The sequence below is a fragment of the Natator depressus genome, chromosome 7 (assembly GCF_965152275.1).
Source record: "Natator depressus isolate rNatDep1 chromosome 7, rNatDep2.hap1, whole genome shotgun sequence".
Lineage (NCBI taxonomy): Eukaryota > Metazoa > Chordata > Testudines > Cheloniidae > Natator > Natator depressus.
This window is the reverse complement of record NC_134240.1, coordinates 88,957,476-88,976,322: the sequence shown is the minus strand read 5'-3', so window position 1 is coordinate 88,976,322 and position 18,847 is coordinate 88,957,476. Positions and strand designations below refer to the sequence as shown.

General features: G+C 41.4%; 1 protein-coding gene across 10 annotated transcripts in view; it reads left to right on the top strand.

Moving 5' to 3' along the window:
- Positions 1 to 18,847, top strand: part of SGMS1 (sphingomyelin synthase 1) — a 221,983-nt gene that overhangs the window by 191,407 nt on the left and 11,729 nt on the right. For all 10 annotated transcript variants that reach the window (XM_074959019.1, XM_074959009.1, XM_074959011.1 and 7 more), the window contains one exon: positions 13,601 to 13,718. In XM_074959019.1, coding sequence (XP_074815120.1) covers positions 13,601 to 13,718 — 118 coding nt within the window. The remainder of the gene's footprint in view (positions 1 to 13,600; positions 13,719 to 18,847) is intronic.

The window sequence follows — 18,847 nt, the reverse complement described above, 5'->3', positions numbered from 1 at the left end:
GGCAATAACTCCGATTTGCTAGGGAATTTCCGGTGTTCCTGTTAAGAGTACAATTCCAGGAAAGTTTACACGGATTAATCTGAGCAACTCCAATTTAAAGAAACACTATCAAATTTGAATTTGTATACTATTTTTTAAATCAAACTTCTGATAGAGTACCATTTCAATGGTAAAATCTCTTTTTTAAAAATTCTGTTTAAATAATTGTGTAATTTTACAGCTTTTCTGCAGACATATATAAAGGTCTTTCCAACACTAAAGGGTGGGTGGGCATGAGAACGACTTCCAGATGTTCTCAAGCGTTACACTGAACAAAATATGGATGCTTGGAAAATTCAATGCAATAAAATTTTACTCAGCCACTAGCATGGGAGGCATTTTCTCCACCCATTCCTCTGTTTTGCTATTCTGCTCTTTGGTGTTGGTGCCATTTCTATGAATAGTGAATTATTTCAATTGGAATCAAAACTATATTCAGACTTCCAGCTCTTGAATAATGCACAATTTTAAAGAGTACAATCATCCAAAAGGCTCTTTTGCTATCTTCAAGAAAATGAATTAGAGCTGTTAACTAGCAGAATAGACTTCAACTTCTTTTCAGGAGGATCTACTATTTTTAAAAATATTCTCCAAAATACTATGAATCCCTTCATCTAATGCCAAATTTCCAAGATGCTCATGCAGGTGCACAAGTACCTGCTTCATATATGCAGACTACATTTATGTACGCTACATGTTGAACAGAACAAAATATGATCAGGAGTTGCCCTTCTAGTGAGAGAAGTGGGCTATGGACTGTTTTATAGCTTGTTTATATATTTACAAAAGACATTGTCAAGAATAGGTCTCAATTCTGCTTTTGAGTGGCTCCATGGAGTCTCTCTTGTCATTGTTTTCTTTTTATAGGTCTTAAAGTGATTGTGCCAGTCTCATTCGTGTTTCCTTTTTTTGAAAGGGTGGGGGAGAAGGAGCTATGGTACAAAATGTGGGTACAAATCAGTATGAGTATCAACTGCCCCAAAGCCCCTATCAGCTAGCTAGCCTAAGGAGGAGAGAGAACTTTACTTTTGAGACCTTCCAACCTCCCACATTCTCCCTGGTGTTCAGGAACAATTCCCATTTTCTGGTTGTCTCCTGTGGCCTTACAGATCAAAAGTTTCTACACTTCCAGAAAATGGAAGGATGAATTTTCCTTGTATTGCCTTCCTAGATGTTACTTTCTTTCCACGCATATTTGTGATGACTCACAAGTCAACCAGTGCCTTGCCACCCCCAGTCATTGCCTGGGATGGTAATGTGTCAGGTAATTATACTTGATCTGTTGCCAAGTTGTTTGCAGTTTAAACCTACTCTTGCTGAACAGCTACCATGCCCAGCATGGACATGACATAAAGTTGAAAATGTGGGTGATGAGAGGTGTATAGATGCTATCATTTGATGATTATTAATAGGTACATCTATGAAGGAAAATAAGGACACGTTATGCTTATAAGAAGCACACAGGATCTTTTTCAGGGAAAAAGGTAATACGCCGCATTTATTGAAAATACAACAGTTAGCATATGCATTCAGTTACACCACACACACACACACATCCTGCAGATGGTCTTTATAGTTACCAGTCTGTCGTAACTCGAGTCAATCTAATGGCCAATGGGTGCAGGAGTCAGGAGAAGAGCTGTTGGGGGACAGGATGTGTGGGGGGGTGCTGGAGTTAGAGCTGGGGTCGTGGGGAATGCAGGGGTCAGGGCAGGAGGCTGGGGTGGGTGAGGGGTCAGGGCAGAGGGCTGGGTGTGTGTGAGGGGGGTGCAGGGATCAGGGCAGAGGGCTGGGTGTGTGTGAGGGGGTGCAGGGATCAGGGCAGAGGGCTGGGGGTGTGGGCTGGGGTCGTGGGGGTGCTCCCAGCCCCCTGCCCTGAGCAACTCACAGCGGGGGGCTGGAGGGGATATGCCCTGATTCCGTCCCCGTCCCCACCTCTTCTCCGCCTCCTCCCCGGAGCAGCCAGCACGCTGTGGCTCCACTTCTCCCCCTCCCTCACAAGGGCCATCAGCTGTTCGGCAGCAGGGAGAGAGAGGAAGAGGGGCAGGAAGAGAGAGGAGGAGGGGCAGGAACCCAGCACGCTGGGGGAAGAGGCATGGGGGAGCTTGCCTACTCTGCAGCAGCAGTCGGCAGGACCAAGCTTCTTCACCCTGCCCTGGGGGAAGGGAGGCGGGGGTGGAGAAGAGCGGGCCGGGGCGGGCAGGATTTTTAATGGCACACTGCTGCCTGCCAGGGCCCCAGCCTGGGTTTGGCAGCAGGCTGAGCGGGGCTGGTGGCTGGGACTTGGCAGGCAGCAGTGTGCCGTTAAAAATCAGCTCGCGTGCCGTCTTTGGCACACGTGCCATAGGTTGCCAACCCCTACACTATAATATAGATTAGCCTCTTATCTTAAATAGTTACCCAGACACTTCAACTTAAACACATTGGATTATATAAAACAACAAAACAAGTTTATTAACTACAAAGAGAGAGATTTTAAGTGAGTACTAGTAATGAGGCATAACATTCAGAAATGTTTACAAGAAAAACAAAGATAAAACAGGTTTCAGAGTAGCAGCCGTGTTAGTCTGTATCCGCAAAAAGAACAGGAGTACTTGTGGCACCTTAGAGACTAACAAATTTATTTGAGCATAAGCTTTCATGAGCTACAGCTCACTTCATCGGATGCATTCAGTGGAAAATAGAGTGGGGAGATTTATATACACCAGCCTGAAGCAGATGTGCAGGTGAACGAGCCTCTGATAGTGTGGCTGATGTGATTAGGCCCTATGATGGTGTCACTTGAATAGATATGTGGACAGAAATGGCAATGGCCTTTGTTGCAAGGATAGGTTCCTGGGTTAGTGTTTTTGTTGTGTGGTGCGTGGTTGCTGGTGAGTATTTGCTTCAGATTGGGGGGCCTAATCACATCAGCCACACTGTCAGAGGCTCGTTCACCTGCACATCTACCAATGTGATATATGCCATCATGTGCCAGCAATGCCCCTCTGCCATGTACATTGGCCAAACCGGACAGTCTCTACGTAAAAGAATAAATGAACACAAATCAGAAGTCAAGAATTATAACATTCAAAAACCAGTCGGAGAACACTTCAAACTCTCTTGTCACTCGATTACAGACCTAAAAGTCGCACTATTACTACAAAAAAAAACTTCAAAAACAGACTCCAACGAGAGACTGCTGAATTGGAATTAATTTGCAAACTGGACACCATTAACTTAGGCTTGAATAAAGACTGGGAGTGGATGTGTCATTACGCAAAATAAAACTATTTCCCCATGCTTATTCTCCCCCCCTCTCCCCCCAACTGTTCCTCACACATTCTTGTCAACTGCTGGAAATGGCCCATCTTGATTATCACTACAAAAGGTTTTTTTTTCTCTCCTGCTGGTAATAGCTCACCTTAACTGATCATTCTTGTTATAGTATGTATAGTAACACCCATTGTTTCATGTTCTCTGTGTATATAAAATCTTCCTATTATATTTTCCACTGCATGCATTCGATGAAGTGGGCTGTAGCCCACAAAAGCTTATGCTCAAATAAATTTGTTAGTCAATAAATTTGTAAGGTGCCACAAGTACTCCTGTTCTTTTTAAAGATAAAACAATTTCTAGTTCCTAACTTAACAAACCATATTAGATTCAAGCAAAATTTCTCACCACATGCTTCCAGCAAGATTACTGACCAAACTCTTTCCAGTCAGGAACCATCCCCCACCCCCACCCCAACCTCCCTGAGAGTCCAATGGCTATTTCCTTTCTTGTCTTAGGTGCATAGAATGTGATGGGCAGGGAGATCGGGTTGGGGGGTGCCTTGGGGTGTTCGTGCTTCCCTTATATAGTTTCAGGCCCCCCTTTTTGAAAAACATTTTCAGCTGAGAACCAGCAGATAAAGAGTCTGCGTGGAAGGATATTCTTGGCTGGCTTCTTTTCCCCCACCTGTTTGAGCTTCCTTTATTTCCCCTTCCAGCTTGATGACTCTGCTTAGTGCTTAAATGCAAATTAAGGCACACATACATTCCTTTGTTTAGGACAAACCTGTTTGCTCAGTTCTGCCAGGGTGAGGCTGTTGGGTTTGGATTGTGTTAATAACACCATACAGGGAAATCTTATAATTCCACATATAATGTTGCCACGCATAATTTATCAGGACAGCACTGACCACCAAATTATAAGTTTCCAATGATACCGCACAAGGCACACATCTTGTACAAAGATTATTACAGTAGGGTGTAGGGTGTGAATACAGGGGTGTATTCTGTCACAGTATTAGCTTCTGATAGCACAGTACAGTTCAGTTTGGTTCAGAATAATTCCATGTATTCTCACAGAACATTCAATGAAAATCTAGCGATGTGAGCATAGTAGTACTGATTTCTGAATCACTTTGACCTATAAATGAAGACAACCCACACACACTCTATAATTTATTTTCTTTGAATACGTGTCAGTGTCAATCCTACCGTGCATATGCATGTGCACAAGATTAGGTTTTTTTTTAAAAGAGCAGTGCCAGATACTGGGCCCATATCAACCCTTAGTGCTGCCCTTTGAGGAGGAAATGTATTCCTCCTCGCCATTGCTGATATATTCCTTCTTACTGGCTTAGAGCAGAGATTCCTCTTCTTGGGTATTGTAGAATGACCCCCAAGGAGGGTATTGGGAAGCCCCCAGTCAGAGCACCACCCCAGCTGGTGCAGGAGTGGCACTGGAGCGGCTTACCCCAACCTGACCAGTACCTGTACAGTATGCCAACGTGGCAACACTGGCCTTGCTGAGGATCATCCTCCCACATGTCATGAAGCATATCATCCTCTCCAAGGAGATCATGCTCCTCAGTGACTTCACACCAGAACTGTATGTGGTTCCATAAGAATAAGAGGTGTGTGACACAGAGGCCCATTGCCAAAGGGAATTTTGTTCTTTACCAACAATTCTTTGCCAAACCCATCTTGCAGGATATTTATCCATAAGGGGTAACATGTAAGGTATCTGCATGAAGCACATAACTTCTCAAGACTCATAATTATTGTGAGATATGTGTTCAGGTAATATTTTAATGAATAATGTACCTATGTTGAAAGTATGCGTTGTGTCCTTAGAGTAGTCACCGGGTAATATGTCTCCGGGATGGCCCATTCAAGGAGGTGGGAGTTGTCACCTGGATAGCCGATGATGTAATGCAAGGCTCTGTTGACTATAGAGTTGCTCCATCCCAAGGCTATCAAAGGAAAACTATCAGAGACTATTGCAAACAGACAAAACCACTTGGAAGTAAAAAAAAGAACCATTACAACAGATGGGGGTTCGCCCTGTCTATGAATAAAGATAAAAGACTATAGCACAGAATGGGAAGGCGCACTCTGAATCCATTCACAGAGAAAACATCTTGTGGCATGGAGGTGTTTTCCTGAAAGTTTGGTTCCTGATTCCTGTAAAGCCATCAGCTCTGCAACAGACTGATCTTGGGGTGGGGTGGGAGGGACCTACTTGATTAGGTAGGAAAGGAGATGTTAGGGGGCTTATTCCTTCACCCACTTACTTCCCTGGTCCTTCTCGCATGAACAGAGAGCAACAATACCCGAAGTCCAAAGGTGCAAACAATTCGATGTTTATTGGGGTGAACCTCCAGCAAGCATGATTCCAGTTTCCTTCCTTAGTGTCCCCCTTCCCAGCTCTGACACCACAGAGCCTTACACCTGTGTCCCTGTTCCCATTCCTGCCCTTAGCCAAACATGATTCCAATTTCCCCACCCCCATTCCCTGTTCCCATTTCCCCCACGCACACCCACACACTTCCTGATTGACTGCAGACTATATAGTAAAACTTGAATTCTGCTTAGTTATACCTTAACCAATCATTTTACCGAAATGTAACTAACCAATCCTAACATATTGTAACATGATTATTTAACCAATTATATCCCACCACCTTAATTCGTTTACACCCAGCAAAATTAATTATACAGCAGACAGAAACAATCACAGAACCAGACAGAGATTATACAGACAAACAATAGGGAAATGGGGACTACAGTGATAGAACAACAAAGAAATGAGGATTTCACATCCCAGCTATTGATAAGTGAGTTCTTGCCAGACAGGATGCTATCAAACTAAATTTCCTTTTACATTTTCTAGGCACTTCCCTTTCTCTGGAGGCGGTAGGCATTATCAGGACAGGAGTGTATTCCTAACAGCCCAATAGCACCTTCTTTCAATGTGACTAGTTTGGAATGTGAGGAGGTGACCGGTCGCTTCCCAGCTTATGGCTGCCTCTGTTGCTTAGCCAAAGATCTTAGCTGAAGCACAGGGCCTCAGACTGTCACAGTAAGAGAAGGACCTTACATGGGTGGGCAGTGATTTTGTTTCTTTCTTTTATACCTCTAACTAGCCAAGTGATAAGAATACACCTAAATTCTTAGAGTATAGGCCTTTACAGACAGGCCTGAATATCTATATCCTAACAGGTAACTATTGTTAAGTATAGTCTGTAGTTCACATTTTACTATTTTGTTTTGTATGAGGACGACACAAGATATCTCACTGTATACCTCTCCCACGGAACATCAAGGCCCACTCCATCACAGCTCAAACAACATCCTCAGCCTGCTTCCGTGATCTGCCAGGCACCACTGTGGAGTAACCCACTGACCTTTATCAAGCATTATGCATTGAACCTAATGGCTAGATCAGATGCCAAATTCAGGAGCGCAGGACTACAATCACTGTTCAGCTCTTCCAGCTGACACTAGAGAGTGTCAGCTTAGAGAGACAAGGTGGATGAGGTAATATTTTTTATTGAACCAACTTCTGTTGGTAGGAGAGACACAAACTTTCAAGGAAGAGCTCTGTGTAGCTCTAAGGCTTGTCTCTCCTACCAACAGAAGTTGGTCCAGTAAAAGATATTACCTCACCCTCTGCAATATCCTTGGGCCGACATGGCTACAATACTGCATATAGCTGACACTCCTCATTCTCACTATCCTAAGGGGATACTGCTTGCCAGTCACCAACAGTGGGATCCATAGACACGGACTCAAGAGAGTAGTTACGTTTGCTATAGTAACTGTGGTTCTTCAAGCTGTTGTACATCTCCACATTCCATTTCCACTTTCAGAGTCTTTAGCTATCACAGCTTTTGAATGGTGAGGGAACTGAGGCAGGATCATAGCCTCTCTGCCCTTTTGACCTCACAGAGGAGCACAAGGAAGGAGGCACATTGATTTAAAAAAATCTGATTTTGTGTGCATGAGGCTCATGTGCATCTATAGCGTGGGTTACACACTGACTGCAACATCTTGATGAACCACAGTTCTTTGAGTTGGCTGCCTCCTAGATTTGTGGCTAAACTTTTCTCCCTACAGAAACATAACTAACTGAACATTTTAGAGGAAGAAGATTCGGAGAGCTATGTTATGAGTTTAGGAACCTGGCATTTGGGTAAGTATTCCAAACCCTTATATGCTCAATCAAGTGATTAGCCTTTTAACAAGGAGACCAGAAATCTTTGACATCATAAGTAGGATATTTATAATACAACTTCCTTCATTGCCTTTTACCTTTATAGTTGTTAGTAATTAAAAGACCATTTGGATTATTCTCAGGCAAACTATCAGAAGTAATCCCTGATGTTCTGAGATGACAAAGTAACCATGGAGACAAAGAAAAAAGCATTCATAGGTATAATTATTCCACTGGATAGTGAAGATAACTGGGAAGTCCCTGATATGTTACCATAGGTTGTATGTTAATATATCAAATGACATTTTGACTTGTTGCTTAAACATTATCTCCATTTTTGTACGGGCACGGTAAGGCCCTGAAGTTCAGGGTCCAATTCAGGAAAGCATCCCTTTTTAGGGAAGTTAAGCATGTTTAAATGCTTTGCTGAATCAGAGTCTTGCTCAAAGGTACATAGTGAGTTGGTGCCAGAATATGTGTTGGGGTTCCAAGCTCCCTGACTACTTCTCTAACAACTGGAAAATCATACTTCCCCATGAATCAGTTATTCCTTTAACTTTTGTAAACCATAATAAATAGATTTAATCCTAAATATATTTAACAAGAGGATTTATCTGAGATAATCTAATTTGACTAGCTTTTATTTTCTCAACAATAATGGTATGGCATATGAATAAGTTATTTAGCCAAGAGGCTTAATGCTTAGCTTTTATATAATATATAATGATATAAAAATGGAAAATAATAATATAGAACTTTGAGGATATTTTTGGCCAACATTAATAATATTTAGTCATTTACTCTATGCTATCATTAACCGGTAATTAAGTCTTTGAAAATGTTGCTCATTACAGTCACACACCCTGAACCATCCTGAATTTAATACTAACATTTCTGTTCATAAATCTAGGAAATGTAAATTAAATTAGCTTGGGTTTTTTTGTTTTTGAAGAGCAAACTGTGACCACTAGTGATGCATGCATCAATAGCATTATATGAGAGGATTCTATTCTATTGTGTGTAGATTTATATACTGACTTCATCACCATAGTATTTGCGAGCTGGCCAGTAGTGCTTTAAGCATCGTAACTAATGTCTGTCATGTCTTTGTTCTCTTCTCCTCTTCCCAAGGAGAAACGTGTGCGCAGTGGAGTATTTTATTTGTTTTTTGGTTGTTTGTTTTTCATATATGCATAACATATTTTGACTTTTCAGGCTAGATTCCCATTCGCAAAAACGGTGGTGCTGCCCCCCTTACACTGAATAGCCCAGTGCCCTAACCATTGGAGCTATGGAGTCATTCTGTCTATCACAGTAAATGTATAAGTATTTTGTATAAAGTGCGACAGTTTCAACAGGAGAGAGGCCCTCAGAATAGCCAGTAGCCTGGTGCTTAGCGTATCTTGAGGAGCGGGGAGACCTAGGTTCAAGTCCCAGCTCCAGAGTGGAGATTGAAATTCCTTTCTCTCACATCCCAGATGAATGCCCTAATCACTGAAGTACTGCATATAAAGGGTTTTGTGAATCTAGCCTTCATTTCTTTTGCTTTTATTAAAAATACTCCAAATTAAATGTTTTGTTCAACCCTAAATTAAAGTTTTCAGACTTCAATTCATTGAAAATGCTAAAAAAAAAAAATTGGCTTCTATTCAACCAGAGCCACTTTTTTTTTTTTCCAGAACTATTAGCAAACCAAAAAATGAATTGGCACAGCTCTACTGAGTATGACTAAGGGTTGGAGAATCCACCTGTAATTTAAACTATCTACAAACAGTGCATAAACCATTACACTCTAGTGCAACTCCTCACAGTTGGGTCTCAGAAGTATATTACAAGTTAGTAGCCATTTGTCAATTAGCGAACTTAAAAGTATTGTCTGAGTCTCTCTCCTTTGGTGTGCTATAATGTTATACATAGTTGCAGCAAACTTGTCAGTATTTCCAGCCTCAGAAAAACAGTGGTATTGAATTTTTACTTCACATTTGCCTTTTACAGTTTATTCTGTGTCTTTACCCCAGAGTCTGCTAAACCAGTTAGTTTAAATAGAACTAAAATCAGAGAGCTATATATAGTTTAATAAAATGGATGTTCAGCCTTGAGTTCAGCTTTTGCCCCTTAGTGAAATTGATCTCTCTAATGGAATAATGCCCTTATCCCAGTTTGCAACAGTTACATCCATGGAGATATAGTCTGATAGTACAACCTTAAGCCTTCTTTAGTGTATTCCTGTTTGCGAAAATATTTACTGTTTCAAGAGGAAGTAATCCTTCTTTGTCTGAAACATAGGTGTGTACACAATATATTGTTTGAAATCTTTCCATCAAAGCAGTACATTTAAATCTCTTTTGTAATATTAATCTAGCATTGTTGAGTCATGCTGTAGTCAGATCAATAGTACTGCAACTAATTGACTCTGCCAAAAGCCATTAAAAATCAAATTGTCAGCCATTTGTGAGTTTCACGAGAGCTCAGTTTGCTACTGGTTGTTTTGAAACTTTACTTGTTTAAATGGTATTAGATGTGTTTCTGTCTGGATTAAGTGCTTTTAAAAAAGTGAAATTTGAAAGCAGTCACAAGTAAATGCTTTAGGAATCCTTGCCTAAATACGTAGTTTTTACTTTAACAGAGACAGTCTGGGGAAAGAGAGCAGCAAGAGTGGGAAGGGATAACTTTTCTGTATGTTTACTATATATCCTTCTTGCAGACAGCTTCTCTTAAAGTATTCTATGGAAAGTGCTATAATGATAGAGTAATATACCTGGGGTCTTGTATGGCAAGTTGTCAAGGTTCCTTCCCCACTCTGAACTCTAGGGTACAGATGTGGGGACCTGCATGAAAACCTCCTAAGCTTACTTTTACCAGCTTAGGTTAAAACTTCCCCAAGGTACAAACTATTTTACCCTTTGCCCTTGGACTTCCACTGCCACCACCAAACGTTTATCTGGGTTTCTTTATTAGGAAAGCGTTGTTTGGAAACGTCTATCCCCCCCAAAATCCTCCCAACCCTTGCACCCCACTTCCTGGGGAAGGTTTGGTAAAAATCCTCACCAATTTGCATAGGTGACCACAGACCCAAACCCTTGGATCTTAAGAACAAGGAAAAAGGATTTTAATAGAAGTAAAAAGTAAAAAAGAATCACCTCTGTAAAATCAGGATGGTAAATACCTTACAGGGTAATTAGATTCAAAACATAGAAATCCCTCTAGGCAAAACCTTAAGTTATAAAAAGGCACACAGACAGGAATATTCATTCTATTCAGCACAGCTTAATTTCTCAGCCATTTAAAGAAATCATAATCTAACGCATATCTAGCTAGATTACTTACTAAGTTCTAAGACTCCATTCCTGTTCTGTCCCTGGCAAAAGCATCACACACAGACAGACCCAGACCCTTTGTTTTTCTCCCTCCTCCCAGCTTTTGAAAGTATCTTGTCTCCTCATTGGTCATTTTTGTCAGGTGCCAGCAAGGTTATCCTAGCTTCTTAACCCTTTACAAGTGGAAGGATTTTTCCTCTGGCCAGGAGGGATTTTAAAGGTGTTTACCCTTCCCTTTATATTTATGACACAAGTAGAGACAGTATGGGAGAAAGGATAATGTTTGATCTTACCCAAGAATTCTACTTTTGTCTGGATGAGAAACTGCAAGCCTAGTTTGCCATCATTTCCTCAGTTTTAAATGCTGATTATTTTACGAAAGCAAAACCAACATAACATGTAACTAACATAAGGTTGTACCAGTTCTTCACCAGATTTCTTCTATGTTAAGTTTCTTTCCTCTAACCTTTATCTGTTGTTTTTGAGAATATCTCAGAGTGATTCTCTTACTCAGCACAGTGAGTCTTAATCCCGATGGATCATATATATGCTTGCCAATATTTAATATTATTGCTACTGTTATTATAGTTATTACTACTATAATTACATTGAAAGTTGGCAGCAGAAGGCTAAGTGGGCCAAATTTTGGGTTGGCCTCAACCTGCAACCTAAAGTTATACTTGTATTTTGTGTGCAGTTGGTACTTGCAAAGCCTGCATTTCATTTTTAACATGAATTTGCAATTAGGGTGATAGCTAATGATCAGGTTTTCACACTCAAACCTGAATGGATAAAACTTGCAGGTGTAATTACAGAGGTAAATTTTGAAACGTGACTGATTGTGTTTTCATGAGTCCACTGTGGATCCATGGTATTTAAACCTCCAGTTTTTCTTCAAGTGCTGCTTCCTATATGTAGTCCTCATGTGGGTACACATGTGCAGCATGCACCTGAGTTCAGAGATTTTAACAAGCTGTGTCTGTTGGCCCACATATGCTCAGTTGGTCTCCTCATGCTTCTGAGCAAGAGTAGAAGAGGCAGTACAGGTTGACACCCCCTCAGTTCCTTACCGCCGCATGGTCCTGAGTCAGAATTCATGTTCTCTCTTTCTTCAGCTTTCAGAGATCCTGCAGATAAAAAGTATATAGTTATTCTTTTTAGCTTAGTACAGCTATAGTTTGTGTCGTTTGTGTACTTTGCTTCCCAGGACCGGGGACTACCTCCCTGCGGTCTGGGCCTATGCCCAAAGTCCCAGGCTTCAAAAACTGCATCTCCTGCACTAGATCCTTCGCTGTCAAAAAGGAACACCAATGTTGTCTCTACTGTCTGGGTGAGACACACATTTCTTCTGTGTTTGTCGATCATTTCCACCAATAAATTGCAAATCCTGTGAGCTTCATCTTAGGAAACCCTTAATGGAGAAGGCCCTGAGGCCCCCTGATCTGGGCCAGGGAAACCCTCCTCTACAGCAGCCTCAATAAATGAGCACATGCCTAGGAGCAGAGCCTTCAATTTCAAAGCCCAAAGACTCTTCCTTCAGGGCTTCCCATGAGAATAAAGGGCATTCTCATGGGCGCAAGGACAGATGCCTGTCAAGAACTGTCCATAAGAGATGCGCTCCTTCCCTGAGCCGATCGAGGTTGGGTGAGCCTTCTAAAGGAGGGCAAGTTGGTGGCAAAAAGAGCTTTTCAGGTTGAAGTTGATGCAACAGTTATAGCATCCAGAAGCTTGACCACAGGTGTTTTTATGAGGAGGGATTCTTGGTTGCAATCCTTGGGCTTTCCCAGGGAAGTGAAAAATACTATGCAGGACCTTCCCGTTGATGAGTCAAACCTCTTTAATAAGAAAATGAATGACTCTTCATTCATTAAAAGACTTGAGGGTACCCTCCACTCCCTATCTGTATTCCACTACCTGCCCTCCGTCCCCTCTGCTTCTGGTCTGGTTGGATTCACCATGAGAAGAGAAACTGAGGGGACGTCAACCAACAGTACCTCTTATATCCTCACTCGAAAACACAAGAAGACCCACTGCGGATATGAGGGCCAATGGACACTGCTCGTTAAAATGTCTGGACTCGGATGCATGCTCATGCATATCCATGTGTTGAATACAGATACGGACCACATATTTCAAAGGACTTCCGATATTAGTAAATAACCTCCTTTTGTCATTGGTTGGTCTAATTCAGCTTTGTAATAATTGTATTTCTGTATTTTAGATTGCTGATTCTCTTTCATGAGTAACATTTTTAACGTATATGAGTAAATCGAATATGATTGCTCCTTTTGGAAGATAATTCACTGTTCGTAGATGCAGAGATACTCTGCAGAGATTAAAGGAATTCAGCCTCTGGCTAGAAACCTATGTTAGTTTTGGACTGGCTTTGTTTGCTACCTTTAAACTATGAGTTATTTGTATTTATGAGGAATGGTGGTAGGAAGCGATCGTAGGTTAGTGTTTAGAACTAAAAGTTAGAAATTAGGGGTTTAGTCTTAATTCTGCCACTTAATTCTACCACTGAGTTACTGTGTAATCTTAATTGCATTCTGTGCCTGTTTTGCACCTGTAAAATGGGAGATACCTTCTATTTACTACTGTTTGTAAAATTCTTTAATAGTCTTAAATGAAAGCTGATGTAGATGCATAAAGCATTATTAAAATTACTGAGCTTGAATTGTCAACATGATATTCTAGACTGATGCCTTTCATGTTTTTAGACAAATCTTGGTGGAATTTGTTTCCTTAGAATGACACTTTTTCCCCTCTTTCTCCAGGTCTATTATTAGCAGAAGATTTTTCTGTATAGTTGGCACACTATACCTATATCGATGTATTACGATGTATGTAACTACACTGCCAGTACCCGGTATGCATTTCAACTGTTCTCCAAAGGTAAGTTTTTTTCTCACTGCAATTCCATTTGGTAGCTTCTGTTCTTTTTCCTTTTTCCACATGCCAGAGATCCTTAATAACTGTGAACAGCCCTGTTGATTGTAACTCTCATATAAGTTGGAATGGCAAGGACGTTTTTTCACAGATCGTCAATGCTGCGAATTTGTCAACCGGCGTGCTAGCTGTCGAACAATGCAAAGCACTCCCTTCTCAGGCCTAATTTACAGTGTTTGTGTCAATTTTTAACTATTTTGATTAGGGGTGCGACTTTTTTGTTTTGTTTTTTTTCTTAGATAGTGGAATCTGTACATCCTATAATGAGATGCAGTTACTGATGTAGAGGTGCCATATACCACTGTAGCTTACTTCTAGAGCTGAGCAAAATTTGAAATTTCCATCTCATGGGAAATTCCAGTATTTCAGCATTTGTGTTTTCATCCCGAATTGAAAAGAAAAGTTAACATTTGGAAAATTTTCATGGAATTAAATATTCCAAAAAACTTCATTTCAAAAATATTAAAATGTTTTCTCCTTTTTCGATCGAAACAAAACCTTTCGTCATTCCTGAAATCACAGTGTTTCATTTCTGTTGGTTGAACTCAGGTAGGATGCTTCGTTGCAAGTTAGTTCGACATTAAACTGTATTTCCCCATTGTGGCACATTGACACACATAATCATAGAAGATTAGGGTTGGAAGAGTCCTCAGGAGGTCATCTAGTCCAACTCCCTGCTCAAAGCAGGACCAACCCCAACTAAAGCATCCCAGCCAGGGCTTTGTCAGGCTGGGCCTTAAAAACCTCTAAGGATGGAGATTCCACCACCTCCCTAGCTAACTCATTCCAGTGCTTCATTACCCTCGTCTTGAAATAGTCTTTCCTAATATCCAACCTAGACCTCTCCCGCTGCAACTTGAGACTATTGCTTCTTGTTCTGTCATCTGTCACCACTGAGAACAGCTTAGCTCCATCCTCTTTGGAACCCCCCTTCAGGTAGTTGAAGGCTGCTATCAAATAACCCCGCACTCTTCTCTTCTGCAGACTAAATAAGCCCAGTTCCCTCAGCCTCTCCTCATAAGACATGTGCCCCAGCCCCCTAATCATTTTAATTGCCCTCCACTGGACTCTCTCCAATTTGGGGGGCCCAAAACTGGACGCAATACTCCAGATGTGGCCTCACTAGTGCCAAATAGAATCGAATAATCACTTCCCTCCGTCTGCTAGCAGTGCTCCTACTAATGCAGCCCAATATGCCGTTAGAATTCTTGGCAACAAGGGCACACTGTTGACTCATATCCAGCTTCTCGTCCACTGTAATCCCCAGGCCCTTTTCTGCAGAACTGCCCCTTAGCCAGTTGGTCCCCAGCCTGTAGCAGTGCATGGGATTCTTCCATCCTAAGTGCAGGACTCTGCACTTGTCCTTGTTGAACCTCATCAGATTTCTTTTGGCCCAATCCTCCAATTTGTCTAGGTCACTCTGGACCCTATCCCTACCCTCCAGTGTATCTACCTCTCCCCCCAAGTTTAGTGTCATCCGTGAACTTGCTGAGGGTGCAGTCCATCCCATCATCCAGATCATTATTGAAGATGTTGAACAAAGCCAGCCCCAGGACCAACCCCTGGGGAACTCCACTTGATACCGACTGCCAACTAGACATCAAACCATTGATCACTACCTGTTGAGCCCGACAATCTGGCCAGCTTTCTATCCACCTTATAGTCCATTCATCCAATCCATTTTTCTTTACCTTTCTGTCAGGAATACTGTGGGAGACCGTATCAAAAGCTTTGCTAAGTTCAAGATATATCACATCCACCACTTTCCCCATATCCACAGAGCCAGTTATCTCATCATAGAAGGCAGTCAGGTTGGTCAGGCATGACTTGCCCTTGGTGAATCCAAGTTGACTGTTCCTGATCACCTTCCTCTCCTCCAAGTGCTTCAAAATGGATTCCTTGAGGACCTGCTCCATGATTTTTCCAGGGACTGAGATGAGACTGACCAGTGTGTAGTTCCCCAGATTCTCCTTCTTCCCTTTTTTAAATTTGGGCACTATATTTGCCTTTTTCCAATCATCCGGGACCTCCCCTGATCACCACGAGTTTTCAAAGATAATGGTCAATGACTCTGCAATCACATGAGCCAACTCCCTCAGCACCCTCGGGTGCATTAGATCTGGCCCTATGGACTTGTGCATGTCCAGCTTTTCTAAATTGTCCTTAACCTGTTCTTTCACCACTTAGGTGAACATGGAAGTTGTATTTTGGGAGCCTGATGGGCTCTATTCTCCCCAAGGACCAAGCTTCACAGCTGGACTATATCTGCGATTCACAAGTCCCCATGCAGTTTCATCAAAGGGGAGTCCAGATGGCATTGTGGGATTTGTAGTCCTCCAGAGAGCCTGACCTGTAGGTCCCATGAGGCAATGCACTAGTAGGAAAGTGCAGTGTGACGGGGCAAGGCCAGATGGCTATAGAAAAGTAGTGGGAGATAGATATATTAGCTCCAGGCTAAACAAATCCCTGGTACCAGGATAAGTGAAATGGCACCTGCTCCAGGTCAATTAAGACACTTGGGGCCGATTAAGAACTTTCCAGAAGGCAGGGAGAATGCTAGGTTAATTGGGACACCTGAAGCCAATCAGGGGCTGACTGAAACTTGTTAAAAACCTCCCAGTTAGTCAGGTGGGTGTGCATGTCAGGAGCTGTGGGAGGAAGTTGCGCTGTTGGAGAGACTGAGTATTACACACCATATCAGGGACGAGGAAGGAGGGCCTGAGGTAAGGGTGAAGTGGAGCTTGAGGAAGTGAGGGCTGCTGTAGGGGAAATAGCCCAGGGAATTGTACATGTCATGTTTCTAAAAGGTCAGCTACCATAGCTGATACTATTAGGGTCCCTGGGCTAGAGCCCGGAGTAGAGGGTGGGCCTGGGCTCTCCCCCCTCCTCCCCCCCCCTTTGCCTCCTGATTAATCACTGAGACTGGGAGACAACAGAGACTGTGCAAGGAAGGATAACTTCTCCTCACCTCCCTTGCTGGCTTATGATGAAAATGGCTTCCCTTGTTTCTAGAAAGAGAAGGGTTACATGGAGGGTCACAGTGAGCCTCTGAGGCTAGCGAAATCCGTCAGGAAATGCGGGACCCACGGAGGCAAGGACAGAGCTTTGTCACAGCAGTTTAATGTTTTGTTGAATTGATTTGAAACAAAGCATTTCAGGTTAGTTAAACAAAGTAAAATATTCCAATTTGTATCAAACTGACCCAATGAGAGATATCTTGTTTCCATTTTTCTAATAGAAAATCAAAGAGTCTTTGAAAAACAGAAATTTTCCAATAAAAAAATTAGATTTTGTGGACAGTAAATTTTCCATCTTAATGATTTTCTTATGGCAAATTCCCACCCAGCTCTACTTACTCCCCTAAATTTACAAGACTAAGCTATCCTAGTATAAGCACCTTTATATAGGTATAATTGCATCTGCACAAGGGGGGTTATATTATACCAGTTTGAAACCAATATAATTTAAGCAAATCAAAAACTGAAGACAAGCTGTAGTGCTCGCTCACTCTCTCCATAGCATTCCTATCCCTCGCCAGCCTAGATGTTAATTATGGTAATTATTAAGCTTGAGAGAAATAATCTAATCAGCCTATTTGAAACCTCCCCCGTACAAGCTCTCTACGGCTTCGTCCACATTTTTCTGTATTGGTGAAACTCCACTTCCAGAGCAGAATTAGTTGATAGGCCATCTTAAAAATCCAAAACCCCTTAACCTACTTTACAGTAGTATTGCTACTGTTCTTTTATGGGTGGAACTGCACTAATGCAGAAAAATGCCGACATGTTCTTAAAGTAGACAAACCCAAAATGTTTGGTTTCCAAGAGAAAATGTTCCAATGAGTGTGCTGACCAATGACGGAAATTAGCTCTGCTTATATGATGATAGTGTAGTCTTTGCCAAATCGTATGTGGCTGCTTGGAGACATAAGTCTTTGTAAATGGAGGAATGGGTAGGGACATGAGAAGGAGAAATCAGCAACATGTGTAATCAGTCAGTCAAACAGTGAGCCACTATAAGTACAAAAAGAAAACAGATACTATAATTCCAAACTGAGTAAATCTGCCATTTCTGAAAAGGAACATTCTTTATTTCAACAGAAATTAGGCAGATTTGCCAACGTTTTAAGTGACCTTTATAACAAGGACTAACCTGCACTGTACTGCATTACTGAAGAGTTTTGATATATTGATTAGCTTCTCTTGATCTTTCTCAGGACTTCCTTGTAAAATACAGAACATTTTCAATCCCGAAAATCCCTTCTCATCTCCTTATCTGAGTCAAACATAATTTGAAAGAAATGATTTGATGTTTGGGAGAATTCTAGGCTTTTATGGGTAATGCAGGAAGTATAATCACCATGAAAGACACTAAACAGATCCTTAATGTTAAAACTGTCTGAAAAGTACAATTCATGCCTTCTGTTGAGTTTTTAAAACAAGAATGAGCTCTAAAATAAAGAAATATTAGTCTTCAGAAGACAAATGTATTCAGTAGTGACTGATTTAAGTAGTACATGTTTTGTTCTAATTATTAAGTGGTTACCATGGCTACTTTAGGCTGTGAACCTCTTTAAAATTAGATTAAGATACAGCATGAAGAATTATCTGGTTACTACACTAATCCATTAGATCCTAGCTGGTTAATATACTAAGCCATTAGATCCTACACTTCCAGGTAGTTTGTGGGCATGCAATACAATCTTTTCTTTGAGTGACTAATATGCCCCTGTTATGCTTGCAACAAAGTGTAAAAAAATTCCATTACTACCATTAGTGGCCTCTTTTGAATGAATTAAAATATCTGATCAGAGTCACTCTAGCAGGTGTGAGCAGCCCAGGCAGTATCTTACAAATACTCCATAAAAGAGTTAGTGATTTTCTGGAAGAAGCCAAAACCTTTGTTTAGAGGGGGAGTGGAATCTTCAGAAAGAGATTTTTAAGTATATGTGTATGTGTGTATATATATATATATATATATATATATATATATGGTGCATTCCAAAGGCAAAACAAAAAAAAAAAAATCTCCAGAAGTATCTTTGAGCCTAAATCATTCATTGCATAGATAGTTTA